General features: G+C 40.7%; 1 protein-coding gene across 1 annotated transcript in view; it reads right to left on the bottom strand.

The window, feature by feature from the left end:
- Window positions 1-18677, bottom strand: part of LOC122554541 (WD repeat-containing protein 47-like) — a 54262-nt gene extending 35585 nt beyond the window's left edge. Inside the window, exons 1-4 of the mRNA XM_087990239.1 lie at window positions 18239-18677; window positions 6184-6367; window positions 3203-3286; window positions 2237-2321 (exon numbers count right to left, since the gene is read on the bottom strand). Of these exons, the coding sequence (XP_087846365.1) occupies window positions 2237-2321; window positions 3203-3286; window positions 6184-6341 (327 nt within the window). The 5' untranslated portion in view covers window positions 6342-6367; window positions 18239-18677. The remainder of the gene's footprint in view (window positions 1-2236; window positions 2322-3202; window positions 3287-6183; window positions 6368-18238) is intronic.
- Window positions 18678-19131: the final 454 nt, after the last annotated feature.

Below are 19131 nucleotides of genomic sequence, written 5' to 3' on the forward strand. Positions count from 1 at the left end.
GCTCTCAGGTCCTAGATTCTCCCATAATGGGAAACAATGTTTCAGTATCTATCCTTTTAAGTCTCCAACAAATTTTATATGTTTCAATAAGGTCAACTCTCACTGTTAAATAAATTCCAATAGGTACAGGCCCAACTCAATCATGTTCTCTTCAAACAGTCCATTCATACCAGTTATCAGCCTAATGAACCTTCTCTGGACTGCCTCCAATGCTAGCATACTTTTCCTTAGATAAGGGGCCCAAAATTGTCCAGTATTCCAACTGTGGTCTGATTAGTGCCTTGTACAATTTTAGCAAAACTTCCTAATTTTTATACTCCATTCCGTCGGAAATAAAGACCAACACCCAATTTGTCTTCATTATTACCTACTAAACTTGGATGGTAACTACTTATGATTCATGGACAAGAATTTCCAAATCCTTTTGTTCTGTAGTTTTCTGCAGTCTTTCTCCATTTAAAAATACTCAACTTCTCTGTGCTTCCTACAAAAGTGCATAACCTCACATTTTCCCACATTATATTTCATCTGCCAAGTTTTTGTCCACTGGCTTAACCTCTGTGTATACTTCTGCACTTTGCGTCATCCTCACCACTTGCCTTTTTACCTCTTTTGTGTCTTATGCAAATTTGGCTCGAATAGATTCACTTCCCTCAACTGCTTCTCCTTTATCCATTTTGCTTAACATCTTCTCAAAAGAATTCCAATACATTTGTCAGCCAACTATGTGTAAACAAGGCCTGATGTGTGGGGTTTGGTATAAGGACATGGGATAGCTCAAGCCATAAAGTTATTAAACTTGATATTCAGTCCAGAGGGTTGCAGAATCCCGAAATGGAAAATGAGGTGCTATTCTTCCAGCTTGAGCACTGCAGTAAGCCGGAGACAGAAATGTTGGCCAGGAAGAAGGTGGTGTGTTAGAGTGGCAGTCAGTTAAAAGCTCAGGTCTTTTTTTCAGTTTTTAGCCATATAAAAGAGAAGGTCAGAGGTTAGGAATCCTGCAGCGAGTCACTTACTTCCTTTCTTGACAATACTTTCTATCATCTACAATGTAGAAGTTAGGAGTGTGATGGAATATCCTTCGCTTGCCTGGATAAGTGCAACTCCACCAACTCTTAAGTAGCTTGACAAAAATTCAAGACAAAGCAGCCACTTGACTGGCACCCATTGACCACCTTAAGCATTTACCACCCCATCACAATGCACCACACAAACTCATCCTGGCTTTTTTAACAGTATGCTCCAAATCTATGACCTCTACAATCTAGAAGGTCAAGGGCAGATGATGCATGGGACACCACCATCTGCAAGTTTCTTTCCAGGTCATACATCATCCTGACTTGGAACCATACCACTGTATCTTCACTGTTGCTGGTTTAAAATCCTGGAAATTCTCTCTTAACAGCATAGTGGATGTACCTACTCTGCATGGTTGCAGTGGTCAGACAACCAGTTCATAACCACCTACACAAGAGTTAAGCAATGAATGTTGCCCTAGCCAGTGACACTCAAATCCCATGAATGAACGAATAATAAAAAAAATTCATTCTGCCCACCTCTCATAATTAGTTTCAAAATATGCAACTATTAAACAAATATGTCAGATTTAAAATTCAGTTCCTATTAGTTACTGTAATTGGCTGGTGATGCTATAATGTTTGTTACTGTAAAAGCTTGAATTATAGAAAAAATATCCTGAGGCACTTCAAGGAATTGAATTCATAACAAAAATCAACAAAGTTGAAGAACTAAATATGAAAATAGATTATTAAAATATTGGCCACATGATGGGATTTAAAAAGACCTTATCAGAAATAGAACTGGAGAGGTCAAGAGGTTACCATGAAAATTTCAGGGCAAAAAGCTACTCAGTTGAATGAGGACAGTCGGGAGAGCAGCCAGGACAGCATCAAAACAGATGTATGGAAGTGGCAACAACAAAAATGAGGTTTTCAGCTCTGCAACAAGTGAGGCAAGGGTAATCTTACATAAATAGAAAGGCTCATTCAGAGATAGGAGAAAATATGAGGTTAGAAGCTCAGCTTGGAATGAAGTAGGATACCTAGCAAACCTATGGAGAAGAGATAATAAAGGAACTTTAGGGAAGCAATTATTAGACCTTCAGAGAAGTTATTCTTGGATCTTAAGTTAAAAATAATATATTTGCCATGTTTAGCATTTCAACTTATTTGATTGAATCATACACAAGAACAAATTAAATAAGTCATGCACTTACATGCTGAGGTTCATCATCTGCTGACACTGCATTGTTTACACATAATGCTTCCAAAAACTTCTGTTTTAAAATAATATATCGGAATCTGGAAAAGTAGATTTACCAAATTAAATAATTATTAACAATTCTCACAATAACATTACTAAATTATTAGCACAAATTTCCTCTGGTTGCGGAGTCTAGAAGCAGGCAGCATAATTTAAAAATAAGGGGGATAACGAGAAAAGTTCTGACACTCTGCTGTGAACTTTCAAAATTCTTGACTATGTTTAAGGTAGAAATTGATAATTTAGGATTACCAATGGTGTAGAGAATTATGGGGATGGGGTGGGTCGAAGGGATTGATGTGTTTGAGCTGTTATTATTGTAATGAATGTTGGACAGGCTCAACGAGCTGAGTGGCCTCCTCCTGTTCCGAGATAGTGATTAATTGGCTGTAATTTTCAAGTAAAGAAGTGATTATATGTATGAAAGTAGCAAATTTTAACAGTAAATTTCTAATATCAAATATTCATACTTGTGAAATTCAGATGCCTACTTCAGCCTCCATTTCCTTGTATGCAAATCTCAAACTGAAAGTTTATTAATTTGCTCACTTGGCAGACAACTACAGATATAAAAACAAAATACTGCAGATGCTGTAAATCTGAAAAGAAAGAAAAAAAGTGGAGAAACTCAGCAGGTCTGGCTATATCTGTGGAGAGAGAAACAGAGTTAAAGTCCAATACAACTGTTCTTCAGACCAACCCCTTTCAGTTCTGAACTCATCATACTGGATTTGAAATGTTAACTGTGTTTCTCTCTCTGGAGATGATGGCTGACCTGCTGAGGTTCTCCAGCAATTTCTATATATTATGATTGATGTCTGAAATGCAAGAATATTGTTACTTCTACACAAGCTTGTTAAAAAGTGTGTGGGGGGGGGGGGAAACAGGTAAAACCAAGAAAAGAAAACAATGAACTAACCTTTTTGCATCAAATTTTTCCATACACTCAAGTGGCTGGATGAATTGAAGCACTTCATCCCAATGACCATCGAGCACCAGCTGTCTGTAAAATACCCAAAGATGATTTAAGATGAAAATACTAAATTGTTTTAGATGGCACAACCCAAGTTTATATTTTCATATCCAACCGAGAAAAGGAATTAATACAATTGCCGACACTTATTTGATTGATAATCTTACTATCGAATATACTTTTGTGTTTACAAGCCTGCAGATTGGTGGGCAACTCTGATGCTTATGCAGCGATCAGTGGAGTTATCTTCACCATCTTTACTACATCCCTAGTCTGTGCTGATATTATTAGTAGTATGGTTATTGAAACTAAAATCATTTCACATATGGATTGGTGTTACAACTTTTATATATGATTCAATAAGCCCTGCTGGAAGCAAATGTGTCTTGATAAAGGCAAGGTACACCAGATTAAATTCTGAGGAATTTCAGGAAGGGTCACTGGACCTGAAATGTTAACTTTGATTTCTCTTCACAGATGCTGTCAGACCTACTGAGCTTTTCCAGCAACATCTGTTTATGTTTCTGATTTACAGCATCTGCAGATCTTTTGATTTTTACAATCGATTAAATTGTTTATTGCAGTCAAATCAGGCCTTCTTGTGGTGCAGTAGTAGCATCCCTACCACAAACTGAGAAGCCTGTGTTCGAATCCTATCTGCTCCAGAGGTGTGTCATAATATTTCTGAGCAGGTTGATGAGAAAATTAAGTTTTTTTTTAAAAAGTAGCAAAATCATAGTTCAAAAACAACGACTATGTATGCTTGAAATCCATAATAAAAACAAATTGTCAAATGGTATGATTGCATGGACTGAGTGCGCTTATCACAAGTATCATCCACTGTGGCAATTACTGGATGGTTCCTTGTGCCTTAGAACCATACCTCAGAAAAATGTCAATTATTTCAGGAGAGGACAAAAAGAAAAAATGTGGCAAAATATAGCATGCATAATAATTTTACTAGGTAAATGCTGTTAAAGTGGGTCACTCTATGCCACCATTACCAACAAACTTGTGTGCATTTTCCATCTTAGCACAGGAACTGCCATCCACTGATTTACTTTATTATGAAAAACATGCATTGGTTGCATTTTTATTGGATTTAGCATAGAATTCATCCCATCAAATTCCAGTACTCTTATGTACTTAGGACAACTAGTTTATGTGCCCAATTATATGGAAACAGTATTGTCACCCTGTAAAATTGGATCAATGTGCTCTATTTAATCAGTTTAAACTAGTATTTGTTTTGCTGACTTTGTTAATCCATATGTGAAATGATTTTAGACACAATTTCAATCCAGTTCTCAGGGGCATGAATCTATCGCACAAAGCTCTCCCAAATTTAGCACAGAATAACAAACTTGCTCAATGAAAGAAAGATCTGTTGAATGATTTGGTCAACTAGTTCACGCCAGTTCAGTATAGGGTATCCCTGAAGTTAGGGAACAGTACTATGAGCTTTACTACTCATAGGTCTACACTTTATATGGTAACAACACTCACCACACAAAGATTGTGAAATCTCAAGTTCTAGTTAATGCTGCAGTCTTTAAGAGAATGGTCTGAAACTAAAACCCTCAACCAAAAAAATGAAGAAAAACTGATCCTTAGGGTTGAATAAATAAAATGTTAAACCAAAAGCAAAATATGGCTATAAATCTGAAATAAAACCCAAAAATTTTCAAAACATTCAGCATCTGCTGTAGTATCTGCTTCATCAAAACTGGAAGATGGTTGAAATTGGCAGCTTTTAAGTACCAAAGCAAGAAAAAGGAGGGGCAGAAAAGAATGGTTTGGATGTGAACATAGGAGGTATAGTTAGTGAGTTGACACCAAAATTGAAGGTGTAGTGGACAGCGAAGAAGGTTACCTCAGCGTACACGGGATCTTGTTAAGGAGTAGCAGGTGGAGTTTAATTTAGATAAATGAGGTGCTGCATTTGGAAAGGCAAATCAGGGCAGGACTTATACATTTAATGGTAAGTTCCTGGAGAGTTTTGTTGAATGAAGAGACTTTGGAGTGCAGGTTCATAGTTCCTTGAAAGTGGAGTCTCAGGTTGATAGGATAGTGAAGAAGGCATTTGGTATGTTTTCCTTTATGGGTCAGCGCATTGAGTACAGGAGTTGGGAGGTCATGCTGTGGCTGTACAGGTTGTTGATTTGGCTACTTTTGGAATATTGAGTGCAATTCTGGTCTCCCTTCTATCAGAAGGATATTGTGAAACTTGAAAGGGTTCAGAAAAGATTGACAAGGATGTTGTCCGGATTGGAGGGTTTGAGCTTTAGGAAAAGGCTGAATAGGCTGGGGCTGTTTTCCCTGCAGTGTCAGAGGCTGAGGGTTGACCATATAGAGGTTTACAAAATCATGAGGGGCATGAATAGGATAGACAAGGTCTCTTCCCTGGGGTGGAGGAGTCCAAAACTAGAGGACATAAATTTAAGGTGAGAGGGGAAAGATTTAAAAGGGACCTAAGGGGCAACCTTTTCATGCAGAGGTGATGCGTGCATGGAATGAGTTGCCAGAAGATGTGGTGGAAGCTGGTACAATTACAATATTTAAAAAGGTATCTAGATGGGTATATGAATAGGAAAGGTGTAGAGGGATATTGGTCAAGTACGGGCAAATGGGACTAGATTAGTTTAAGATATCTGGCCAGCATGGACAAGTTGGACTGAAGGGTCTGTTTCTGCACTGTACATCTCTATGACTCAATGATAACTACAAAAATCTGGTAGCACCAGAGGCAAGAGCTTTTAGATGATAATGGATGGCAGTGCAAAGCAAAAGGGAATGATAAAAACTTACATTAAAAACAAAAAAAAAATCCAAAGGTGTGCACAAGTACAGCAGAATTTAGTATTAACTAAATGTTATTGCATCCAAAATACACAAAATCAAAATATACTGGCAACCACACTACGTACCTGAGGAAAAGCATATCATCGGAATACAATCCATTTATTACACCACTTTCTTTCTCAAGAGATAGCATACTAATATGGAGTTTCCTTGAATTAAGAAAATCCAGGATTAGTTTAATTATTTCCGCTTCCTTAACATTAATTGTCTCTTCGGCTGTCATGATTATAGCTTTTCAAGTGAGCTGACCTATTAAAAAAAAAAGAATGATTTTAAAGAAAAATAAAGTAATTACTATTGTGCTTTGCATTGAAATCAACTTGCAACTAGTTTCATTCTTTAAAGTACAAGTTTTCAAATTTTATAGTTCAGGAAAGTAAATGTTCTGAATTAGAAGGTGTAAGAGCAATTAATTTCTCCAACTGGCAAAAGTTGAAATCATGTTAGTTTTCAGAATATTCTGTTTATGAAAAAATAGAAATATTTTTAAAACAAATTTCCAGTCGTTATATGTATTCTCTCATTTGTGGCTGAACATTTTTTTCATCATACAAAGTAATTTTCTCAGAAAAAGGAGAAAATGTGCAATGTCTAATCTGTATCTTTTAACACCCGATACAGCACATTTCCACATAAGTTACTGCATGTCCTAATTTCACTCAAAGAAGCATTTAAAAAGTTTTGACATGATAGCAGTAAAAGTTGTGATGCAATCCTATCTCCATTGAGGACTATGCAACCAATTAAGTTTGTTAAGTAATGAAATACATTAGTGTCATTATGATAAAAATATTTGCATAAGTAGTCATTGAAAAATTACATGTTAGATTTGAGCACTACAGAATCACACACTGAAGATTCCAGACTCCTACTTTGATGATCTGCATATCTCAGTTATTATTCTACATAAACATACCAAGGGGATTTTTACCTGGACCACTTTTGTGTGTGTTAGATCAGAGGACTTAGTTGTGGAGGTAGAACATCTAAGTTCACTTGCATTGATTAAGCTGTCTGGAAAGGGAGAGGAGGAAAACTAAAAAGACTTGCTGAACATTTTGGGACTTGAAAGAAAGGAAAAAAGTGATTGAACTTAGAATGGACTGCAAAACCATGTAAATCCAAGCATAATCTCAGATTTAACAAAAGCTCTAAACATCTGGTTAACTCCTTAAATTGTCAATATTTCATGAGCTCTTAATTATCACAGGTGGTTTTTAAAACCAGAATGGAGCTACACAGTTGGACTTTCCTCAGTGTTTTGTGAGAAAAATAAAACAAGCCCAGGAGGATTGTTGGTGTTTAGACTAATCAGCCTAAGTTACAGTTGTTCTTTCCAAAAGATCATGAATCCGTTGAAAGGAACTTCCTGTACTTAAGGTGGTTGTATCATTTCTCTCTGGCTACGTCATCATAACAGCTGAAACCGAAGGGTTTCTCCAAATAGATAGAGGCTAAGACTTGACAGGTCATAATGTCATACAGTATGGAAACAGACTCTTGGGTCCAACCAGTCATGCTGAACATAATCCCAAACTAAACTAATCCCAACTGGTGCAGAAGGGGTCCACAGTTTAACTCTTTCTTTCCAGTAGTCTTGAACAGAACGTCCTTTGAATTTAACTGGGGAGCCTAAGCTAGTGTGCTGTACTGTCTGCAGCATGTGGGAATTCCTTGATAATTCTGGCAGTCTGGTTGACCACGTCTGGAGGAAGTGTTGCCAATTTGAGTGTTGAGTCTTGGAACTTGAGCATCAGCTGGAGGCTATGTGGATAACTCATCTGTTGAGGTGGTCACCCTGCAGACTAAGTAGCTGCAGGCAGAGCGGGAAAGGATAACCAGCAAGCAGAGGAAAGGGGCCAGGAAAGCCCAGAGGGTACCCCACTTGATAACCAATTTTCTGTTGCAAAACAATGACAATGAGGTTTCTACTGGAAAACAACAAGGGCAAGGTTCCACAGCACTATAGATTGCTCGACTGTACACGATAGTGGAGCAAGATTTCAAGGAAAATTGTGGTAGGAAACTCAGTAATGAGGAGTAGAAAAAGCAGTTTCTGCAGCCACAGAGCTGATCTCAGGATGATGTGTTAACTCTTTGGGGCCAAGATGAGGAATGTTACTACATGGCTGCTGGGCATCTGAAGGGGATAATCAAAGGGCAGGGTAAAAGCTTGTACTAATGATCTACGTAAAATGAGAGATGAGGTCGCGCATCAAGAATTCAGGGAGCAAGGCAGTATATTAAAAGCAGGAACTCTCAGATTGTAACCTCTGGATTACTCCCAGCGCCTTGGTTCTAACAGGTATAGAAATTGAAGAATGGGGCATATGAATGAGTGAGTCAAGAGTTGGTGTCGAAGGGAGGGGCTTGGATTCCTGGAACCCTGGAATTGTTTCTGGGAAGGTGGAACATGTACAAATGTGTCAATCTGCACTTGAACCAGAAAGGATCTAATATTCTTGCAAGTAGATTTGCTAATGCTAATAGGAACACTAAACAAAACTACTAACAAACTGAACATTCTCTTTCTCCTAACTAACCACCATCCCTTGACTGAACACAATTCTATTAATATGCTGTTATATTACTAAACATTACATTAACTTAAACTCAAATCCACAATCTCTAATGCTGTCTTCTCCCTGGGTCGTCTTCTTTCTTTTTACTGCGAGTATTTTTACAGGAAAAGGAACCTTTTGACGTATAGTGCCTATTGAAATTTGTGAGCATGATATTTATTGTTTCGGATGGCCTTTGCTCTCTGGCTCTAAGACAGTTGTTCTGACCAGTTTTCAAAATGCCCGCTTTTTTTTTTTTAGGACCTCCAATATCTTTCCCCCTCTCTGTTCCAATGTTGTCAATATAATAAATTCAAACTCAACTAGGTTTTAGTATCCTGGACATAAATTAATTGGTTAAATTTGAATTGTCAAAACAGCAACCAAAACACAGGTAGCCATGTAACATGATACATGTATCCATGTTACATGCACCTATTTTGAAATAACCCATCTCTTAACTGTTCTGTCTGGCAGCTGCGGTTGTACTTTAAAATTCAGAAAAACACTTTCTATCTTAAAATGAACAAAAACTCTTGCAAGCTTGTAACTGAAGGAATAGAAATATATTTCCAAATCAGGCTTGGAGGTGGTGCTGTTCCCAAGCACCCGCTTCTCTTGTCCAAGATTGAAGTGGTCATGGGTTTTGGAAGGTGATATCTCAGAATGTTTGGCAAATTTCTGTAAGTGCATCTTGTAGACACTGCTGTTACTCAGAATAGGTGGCAGGGAGACTAAACATTTGTGGGTGTGATGCCAATCAAGCAGGGTGTTTCGTCCTGAAAGGTGTCAAGCCTCTTAAGTGTTGGACTTGAATGTATCCAAGCAAGAGGGGAGTTTTTCATCATACTCCTGACTTCTGCCTTTCAGAAGGTGAATAGGCTTTGGAGAGTCGGAGGTACTATAAGCCTTGTCATATAGATTATTTTTTCATATGAGCAAGTCTGGTTTATTTTCTGGTCAATGGTCACCCTCAGGACGTTGATAATGGGGGACTGAAAGTCAAGGGGTGGTGGTTAGACGTTCTCTTATTGGAGATGGTCATTGCCTGGCATTTGTGTGCCAGCTATGTAACTTACCAATTTTCAACCCAAGCCTGGATATCATTGAGGTCTTGTTGCATTTGGACATAGTCCATTTCAGCATCTGAGTAATCGTGAATGGTTGCTAGCAAACATCTCCACTTTTGACCTTATGATCCAGGGAATGTCATTTACAAAGCAGCTAAAGATAGTTACGCAGAAAATACTATCCCAAGGAACTCCTGCAGAGATGTCCTGGAGCTGAGATGACCAACCTCCAAAAACTAGAATCATCTTCCTAGGAGCCAAGTATGACTCCAATCATTAGAGATTCCCTCACACCGATTCCCATTGACTCAAGTTTTTTCTAGGACTCAGTGATGCCATACTCGGTTGAATGTGGCCTTAATGTCAAGCACTGTTACTCTCACATCACCTCTGAAATTCAGCTCTCGTCAATGATTGAACCAAGGCTGTAATGTGTTCAGTAATTGTGAGACTAACTGGCCGAATCCAATCTGAGCATCAGTGAGCAGAATATTGCTGAGTAGGTGCTACTTGATAGTACGGTTGATGACATCTCCCATTACTTTGCCTGGTGATGCTTCTGGCAGGCTTTCCTGGATTCTTCTTTGAGGTAGGGTTGATGATTGAGAGTAGAGTAATGGGGTGGCAATTAGTTGGTTTAAATTTGTCCTGTTTTGCCCAGGTATGTTCTGAACATACAATTTTCCACATCTTCAGGTGGATGCCAATACTGTGGCTATACACGAATGGCTTGCCTCGGAGTATGGCAAGTTCTGGACCACAAGCGTTCAGTACTATAGCTGGAATATTGTCGGGGGCCATAACCTTTGCAGCATCCAGTGTCCCCAACTATTTCTTGATATCATGTGGAGTGAATTGAATTGGCAGAAGACAGGCATCTGTGATGCTGTGGGCCTCTGCAGGAGGTCAGGATGAATCATCCACTCGATACTTCTCACTGAAGATTGCTGCCAATGTTTCAGCCTTATCCTTTGCATTGATGTGCTGAGCTCTCCCATCATTGCGCACAGGATATATTTGTGGATCCTCCTCCTCCAACAAGAAATGTAATTGTCCACCACAATTTATGACTAGATATGGCAGGACTACAAACTTAAATCTGTTCTGTTGGTTGTGGGAATCACTTAACTCTGCAAGTCACTTGCTGCTTATGCAAGTAGTTCTGCTTGGTAGCTTTAGCAGGTTGACACCTCACTTTTAGTTATGCCTGGAGATGCTCTAGGCAGGCTTTCCTGTGTTCCTCTTTGGACTATGGTTAATCCCCTTGCTTGACAGTAACGATAAATATGCTAGGCCATGTGGTTACAGATTGTGTTGGAGTACAATTCTGCTGCTGATGGCCCAGTGACTTGTGGATGCTTAGTCTTGTGTTGCTAAATCTGTCCCATTGACCTTGGTGAAAGTACCATACAACACGGTGATGGGTCTTACCATTGTAAAGGCGTTACTTTGTCTCCACAAGGACTGTGCGGTGGTCACTCATACTGTGGTGGACAGATGAGTCTGTGGCAGGTGGATTGGTCAGGATGAGATCAAGTATGTTTTTCTGCCTTGTTGGTTCCCTCACCACTTGCTTCAGACCCAGTCTAGCAGCAACGTCCTTCAGAATCCAATGAGCTGGATCAGTAATGTTGCTGCAGAGCCATTCTTGGTGGTAGACATTGAAATCCCCCACCCACAGTACATTCTACACCTGTGTCACACACAGTATTTCCTCCATGTGCTGTTCATCACAGAGGAGCACAGAGTCATCAGCTGAGGGAGGACAGGACGTGGCAATCAGTAGAAGGTTTCCCTGCCCATGTTTGACCTGATGCCACAAGACCGCATGGTATCTGAAGTTAATGCTGAGGACAGCCAGTGCAACTCATCCTGTCTGTTTACAACTGTGCCACTATGTGCTAGGCCTGTTCTGCAGGTGGAATAGATCATATCCAGAGATGTTGACTGTTGTGTCTGGGACATGGTCTGTTAGTTATACTCAAGGAATCATACCTATGTCAGGCTATTGCTAGACGAGTCTGTTTGACAGATCTCCCAATTTTGGCACTAACCCCTAGATGTTGGGAAGGAGTACTTTGCAGTTTTGACATGGCTGTTTTTGCTGTTGTTGTTTCCAGTACCTAGGTTGATGCAAGATAATCTGTCTAGTTTATTTTTGAGAATTCATAATGATTGTTACAACTGAGTGACTTGCTAGGCCATTTTAGAAGACAGTTGAGAGTCAACTTCATTGCTGTAGGTCTGGAGTCACCTGTAGGTCCAACCAGGTAAGGTTTTTTTTAAAAACAGACACGGTCATCAATAGACTCTCAATTCCAGATATCTACTGAGTTCACATTCCAACATCTACGGTGTCAGGATTCACACCTGAGACTCCAGACAAAAGACAAATGCCCTTCTACTGACACAGCTAACACTTTGTCATCACATATATACAAAGCTGGAACATTTTGACCAGGCAATTCCTACCGTTTCTACAACATATCAGGTTTCACCTTCAGATTTAATTCAGTGATTGACAGTTTAGTTAGAATGGTATCCATAACAACTTTTAATCCCACATATTAGTTCCTGAACTTCTAAAACCTTAAAGAAGGGATTAAATTCATTGAGGTAATGAATGTGCAAGTTTTCCTGACTCTTAATTAGCTGAATATTTCTTTGATGACAATTTTAAACCTGTTCCCTCTTCTTTGCAGCCTCTTTCTCTTCCTATGCCTCCAGCAGATTTCCCTACCCTCTGCACGCCTCCTGCAGTACCTCTTTTGCCTGCACCACTCTTGCATCTTCTGCCTTTCCTCCCTCCCCTAATAGTCAACTCCTCTCCTATGCTCCACCACTGAATCTCCTGCTACCCTGGACCAGGCAGATGGCCCAAATCCTCAGCAAAAGGCAACATCCCAGCAAAAGGCAAGCATCCTGACAACTCAGTCACCGCTACCAGTAGCTTTGTTAACAGCTTGCTGCTCCTCCAATCAGAGACTGTTTCTCTCCCTATATGTGGACGACAACTTACTGGTTAGTTTATCAGCAAACATGCGTGATTGGCAGAGCAGCTCCTCGAGGATTCTGTCCATCTACTTACACTAGGGTGGGAGGCATTTTAAAGATTGATTGAACCAGTGACTGAACTTGTCCAGGCCTTTTGCTGGCTTTCAGGCTGCTGTCCTGGTGTATTTTAAGTCATAAGTAAATCACATGTTAGATTAGAACAGCCTTATGGGATGATGATATTATCCACCAAGTGTTTGGTGAATAGGATTTAAAAAAAAATACTAAGGGGTCAGTAACTAAAAATGTAAATGAAGGAAGTACAATATGGATATCAATTTGAGGAAGTTCAGCATATCTTCAAATTATTTTTAAAAGAATTGTCTGCACTTCCTTTACATTTTCTCTCTCACACACGTAGTAACTCAAAAGCTGGATTGACCCTATCCAGGAATTTTCAAGTTGCTGTGCAGCCACACAGTTAAGAAGGAAGTTTGTGCAGTATCTGATTTGACATTGCACTTAAAATAAAATTCACAGGGTCTGACTGTGTTGGTCAGAAATTATTGTCCACTTTTACTTGCTCTGAAGGTAATAGTGAGTTGCCTTCCTGAATCACTGTAGTCCATATGGTGTAGGTACACCCACAGTGTTGCTTGGGAAGAGTTCCAGGATTTTGATCTAGCAATATTGAAGAAACATTAATATTCCTTGAAGCCTGAATGGTGTGCAACTTGGGGATACCTTGCAGGTAACAAAGTTCTGATGCATCTGCTGCCTTTGGCCTTCTAGGTGGTAGAGGTTGTGTTTGGAAGGCGTAGTTGAAGGAATCATGGCGAGCTTTGCAGTGCACCTTGGTGAAGGGAATGAATGTTAAAGGGAGTGAATGTTAACACGTGTACCAGTTAAGCAGGCTGTTTTGTGCTGGATGGAGCTACACTCATCTGGGCAAGTGAAGTGTATGCCACTGCAGTCTTGTCTTGTGCCTTGCAGACAGTGAGCAGGCATTGGGAAGTCAGGTGGCAAGTTACTAACCACAAAACTCTAAGGTTCTAACCTGTTTTCGCAGCCATAGCATTTATACGGCTGGTCCAGTTCACTTTTTAGCATATTGTAACCCTCAGAATGCAAACAGTGGCAAGATTCAGCAATGCTAATCATAGAGTCAGAGATGTACAGCACAGAAACAGACTCTACCATCCCACTCGTCCATGCTGACCAGATATCCCAATCCAATCTAGTCCCACCTGCCAGCACCTGCTCCATATCCTTCTAAACCCTTCCTATTCATATACCCATCCAGATGCCTCTTAAATGTTGTGATTGGACCAACCTCCACCACTTCCTCTGGCAGCTGATTCCATACACACACCACCCTGTGTAAAAAGGTTGCCCCCTTAGGGCCCTTTTAAATTTTTCCCTTCTCACCCTAAATCTATGCCCTTCTAGTTTTGGACTCCCCCACCTCAGGAAAAAGACCTTGTCTATTTACCCTATTCGTGTCCCTCATTATCTTATAAACCTCTATAAAGGTCACACCTCAGCCTCTGATACTCCAGGGAAAACAGCCCCAGCCTATTCAGCCTCTCGCTATAGCTCAAACCCTCCAAACTGGGCTACATTCTTATACGTTTTTTCTGAATGCTTTCAAGTTTCTTCCTGCCACTGAATATCAAAAAGAGACTGTTAGATTCTCTCTATGGAAATGGTCATTACCCAGCACTTCTACATTGTAAATTTTATTGGCTGATTAACCCAAACTTGAATGTTGTCTAAGTATTGCTGCATATGGACACAAGATGCTTCAAGACAAAAATCAATAGGATTCTGAAGACAGAGATCAAGGGTTACAGTGAAGGGAAACTGGGTTGAGGTAGATGATTGCTATGATTTAACTGAATAGTGGATTACGCACGACTGACTTAATGGACTACTCTTGTTCCGATGTTCAGTATCGGAGGAATCGCAAATGACATGAACATTATGTATTGAACGTTGCTACTTCTGACCTTATGATGGAAAGTCATTGGTAAGGCAACTGAAGATGGTTGGACCTAGGACATTATCCTGAAGAACTCCTGCAGTGATGCCATAATCTCCAAAAACCAAACAATTTTTCTTTATGTTAAGTATGACTCCAATTTCTTTATGCCATACTTGCTCAAGTGCTGTGTTGGTGTACAAGGGCAGTTCCTCTTAGTTCATTTCTGAAGTTTAGCTCTTTTAGGTACATTTAAACTCAGGCTTTGATGAGGTAGTACTGAAGTGGCCCTGGCAGAAACAAAACCAAGCATCAGTGATGTTATTGCTACTTGATAACACTTTGCTGATAATCAACAGCACACTGATAGAACAGAAATTAGATTAGATTGGTCCTGCTTTTTGTGGATCAGACATGGAGTATTTTTCGCATTGCAGGGTAAATGCCACTGTTGTAATTTGACAGGAACAGCTTGGCAAGGGGCACAGTTAATTCTGAAGCACAAGTCTTGCTGAAATGTGCCCATAGCATTTGTTGAATCTGACTGAAAACTAATGTGTGAGATAAGGGGAGTCTCACAAGGATACTGAGGTGAATCATCTACTTGCACTTTTGGCTGAAGATTATTGCAAGTAGCTTGACTTTTGTATTGGCTTCTTCACTGCAAAGACTGGGGCTATTGGTAGAGCTGACTTCTCTTTTTCTTGTTAAATTTTCCATCACAATTCCTGACTTGATGAAGCAGAACTTCAGAGTGCAGATCTTAACCATTAATTGTGGAATTGCTTCGATCAATCAGATGTTGCTTCTATTGTTTGGTATAAAAATATATTGTGTTAAAGCTGCATCAGATTAATAGCTTACAATCTCTACTATATAGAAAATGACCATTCAGCACATCATGTCTGCACTGACCCTTCAAACAGCATCCCACCCAGACCCAACCCCCATCTTATCCCAGTAACTCCACACTAATCCACCTAGCCTCCTGCACATCCCTGGACTCTGGGCATGCTAAATCCTGTTCCCTGGATGCTGCCTGACCTGCTGCGCTTTTCCAGCAACACATTTCCAGCATGCTAAATTACCCAATCTACCTAACCTGCACATCTTGGACTGTGGGAGGTAATTGGAGCACCTAGCATCAGCACTTCTGCTGATGATGGCTCACACTGCTTGAAGGAAGCCCAGATTTGAGTTGTTAGATGTATTCTCTGTTTGAAATCTGACACACTAACACAGTAATAATGCTAGCCAATAGGTTGGAGGGAATCCTCAATTCGTAGATGTAACTTCATCTCCACAAGGACTATGCAATGGACACTCCTGCCAATGTAATCATGAACAAATATCTGCAATAGGTAGTTGGGACAGGACAAATTCAAAAACGTTTTACTCATCACAGGCTGCCCACCTAGTCTAGCAGATACATCCTTCAGCACTCAACTGGTGATGACAGGCTACTAGCACTGAAAGCCCCATAACCATCATCATAACCTACATTCAACTCCTTAAGCTTTTGATTATGGTTGATCTGTACTTCAAGTGTATTTACTTGCCATTATTTCATACTCCTTGATGATAAATTGGTCTTGAAATTTTCAATTAACCCAGTATCCTGTCTTTTGGGAAAGTAAATTTCAGATTTCCATTACCTTGTATGTGATGTCACTCCTCAAAGAACTTTGATTTTCCCCCTTGTTCTGGAAACCTCACCAGGGGAAGCAACTTTCATTTTAAAAACTTTGATTACATTTCTTGTCAACTCAAGAAAATACAAGGCAAATAATACAACTTGGCTCAATTTAACTTTTTGTGCTCAATTTTTGCATGTGACTCCACACTTTATTCCCATCTCAGTCAGTGATAAAATTCTTGAATTGTCAATCAGAAAACTCAAATCTATTCAACAGGCTTGAGCAGAAAGTGACAAGCTGACACTTCAGTGCACTACTGAAATACTGTTGGAGGTGCTGCCTTTGGTATGAGTTGTTAAACCAAAGTTATTTCTGTCTGAACTAATGTGGTTATAAGCTCACTTGGCATAATTCAAAGCAGATCTCAGGGGTTCTCCAAGTGACTTAGCCAATATTTATTCCTCAAACACCATTAATTTTAAACAGACTATCTGGCTCTCTTATGCAAGCACATCCTTTCGAGGGTAAGAAAGCCAAAATAGAGTGCGCTCTCATAATGAGTAAGATTAGCATTTATTAGTCACCCAAAGCCTATGGAATGATGCTGAGCTTCCTACTTAAATCATTACAGTTCATGTATAAAGTACTCCCACAGTGTTGTTAAATAGCCAATTCTAGTAAAAATGATCAAACATCCTCTGGAAGTCCCTATAAGCATATATCCATAGACTCTATGATATATATCAAGCTGAAATATTAACTCTCTCTCTTTCAACAGATGCTGCCTGACCCAAAAACATTCCAGCATTTTCTATTTGTTTTTAATTTCAGATTTTCTGCATGTGCTGTATTCTGCTTTTATAACTGCTTTCCTTCAGCTATGTCAGTGATTTCAAAAAATCCATTAGATACAAAAATCTATATTGATCCTGTTTTGATCAGCTCAGGTTTCCATGCACTCTGTTACAATCCTACTTACAATATCTTCTAATAATCCCCAGAACTAATAGTCATGCAAGTTTATTGGTTTCTTTCTCCCTTTAGTAGCGGAAATAATGGAGCAACACAAATTTTGACCACTTTTGCCTCTACCTTCTCTTTAGTTTAAATAAGCTTGCTCCTACAATCTCACTAAACTGCCCTTATCTCAATACCTTCAAAAGCTTCTTCAAAGTCTGTCTTCCATCATGACATAGGTCACCTCCCTAATATTTCTGGGCCCCGAAGGGTAGATGGACCCGAAACACTGACTTTGCTTTCTCTCCACAGATGCTGCCGAACCTGCTGAGCTTAGCCTGCAATTTCTGTTGTGTTTCAGACTTCCAGCTCTGATGAACCCTGAAACGTCAACAGGTTTTCTTTCACTGCCTAGGTCTGCTGCTTAGTGTTTTTCCATTTAAAGACGACGTGGCTAGGAACATCATCAGCTGTTGAACCGGAGACCCAGCCTGTTCAAAGCCAGGACAAAAGATGTGCAAATCATTTGTCAGTATTTGCAAGTTCCAGAGTGTCGGTCTGCTTTAATCTCTCCTTAGCCAACTCAGGGGCATTTGATACGGGTATAGAAAGGATTTTTTTTTTGGTAGGAGGCAAATTGATGGTTAGGGGCAGGACATTCATCGTGATTGAGCCGGACCTCCAACACATCGCACAATGAGGCGGCCTCGTCACTCGCGCCGCGGATAAACAAGCGCAGGAAGGGGATAAAAAACACATAGCCTCGCAAGGACACCCTCAACCGCAATCGGGTATTGTGCCAGGCCGGCGTGAACGCCGGTTGCCGCGGGCAGCCGCCCTCACAACTCACCCAGGCACCACCTTCTTTCCTCCCTCATTCACAACTTAAAAACATCCAGATAATTCTTGTGTATTCGTACCGGCAAGCTGCAATCACAGGGAGTGCCGCCCTATTGTGCGTGTGATATTTTTTTCTTTAGAATTTGGCTCACTGCTCTCGGCTTTTCCTCCACACTCGCGGCTGACCGTTATTTTCTTTCTCCATTGCCAGCTGACAACCACGGCCCGAGTCTCACAATCTCGCAGGAAACGCTTCCCAACACCGTACTGCGCCTGCGCGCCGCCTTAACGAACTCCTGAGGGTCAGGATTTGGCAAAGGGGGAGGGGGCGTCTCCCCTCGGCTCTCGTGGGCTGGGTCTGGCGACTGGTAGGGGGACGGGGAACAGGTCAAGCGATCATCTTGAATGAGAGAAAAGAAATCCGATCCGATCCGCCTCGTTTGTGGTGAGAAATTTCCATGCGGTGACGCTGACTTACCCAGCTGCATGGTTGCAGGAGAAGCCCGGCGCGCCCCAGCCCTCCCTCGTGATGCGGGCACGAGGCGCAGCCGTTGGCCTGTCTTGATGCCGGCGCCGCTCGCGCAACCACTGGGCCCGGCTCGGCCACTCACCGAGTGAGCTTATCTCTCGGAGAGATACCGTTTGTACCCCATCCCTACCCTCCCCATCTTCCAGTTCAATCCCCTCTGAATTTTTAAGTATACCCTGACGACGAATCCCGTGAAGAAGAGACGCCAGTGTTCGTCTGCTCTTTTAAGGTCGGCGTTATGCATGTCACTCACCGAGTGTTTACCGTCTGCGCTGCCTATTTTACTTCCCTCGGTTCAATGCTGCATCGTGCGACTCCCGCCATGGGATTTGGGCCGGACTCCAGGTTGGAATAATGGTGTTTATCTCATCTACCCATGACAACCCATAGGTCGACTGTCTTTTTGCTTCCAGCGACAAACAAAGACACTGTTGCCCGACAAGG

This window comes from Chiloscyllium plagiosum, unplaced genomic scaffold (genome assembly GCF_037043375.1).
Source record: "Chiloscyllium plagiosum isolate Xiang-an unplaced genomic scaffold, Cpla_swu_hap1 HiC_scaffold_9, whole genome shotgun sequence".
NCBI lineage: Eukaryota > Metazoa > Chordata > Chondrichthyes > Orectolobiformes > Hemiscylliidae > Chiloscyllium > Chiloscyllium plagiosum.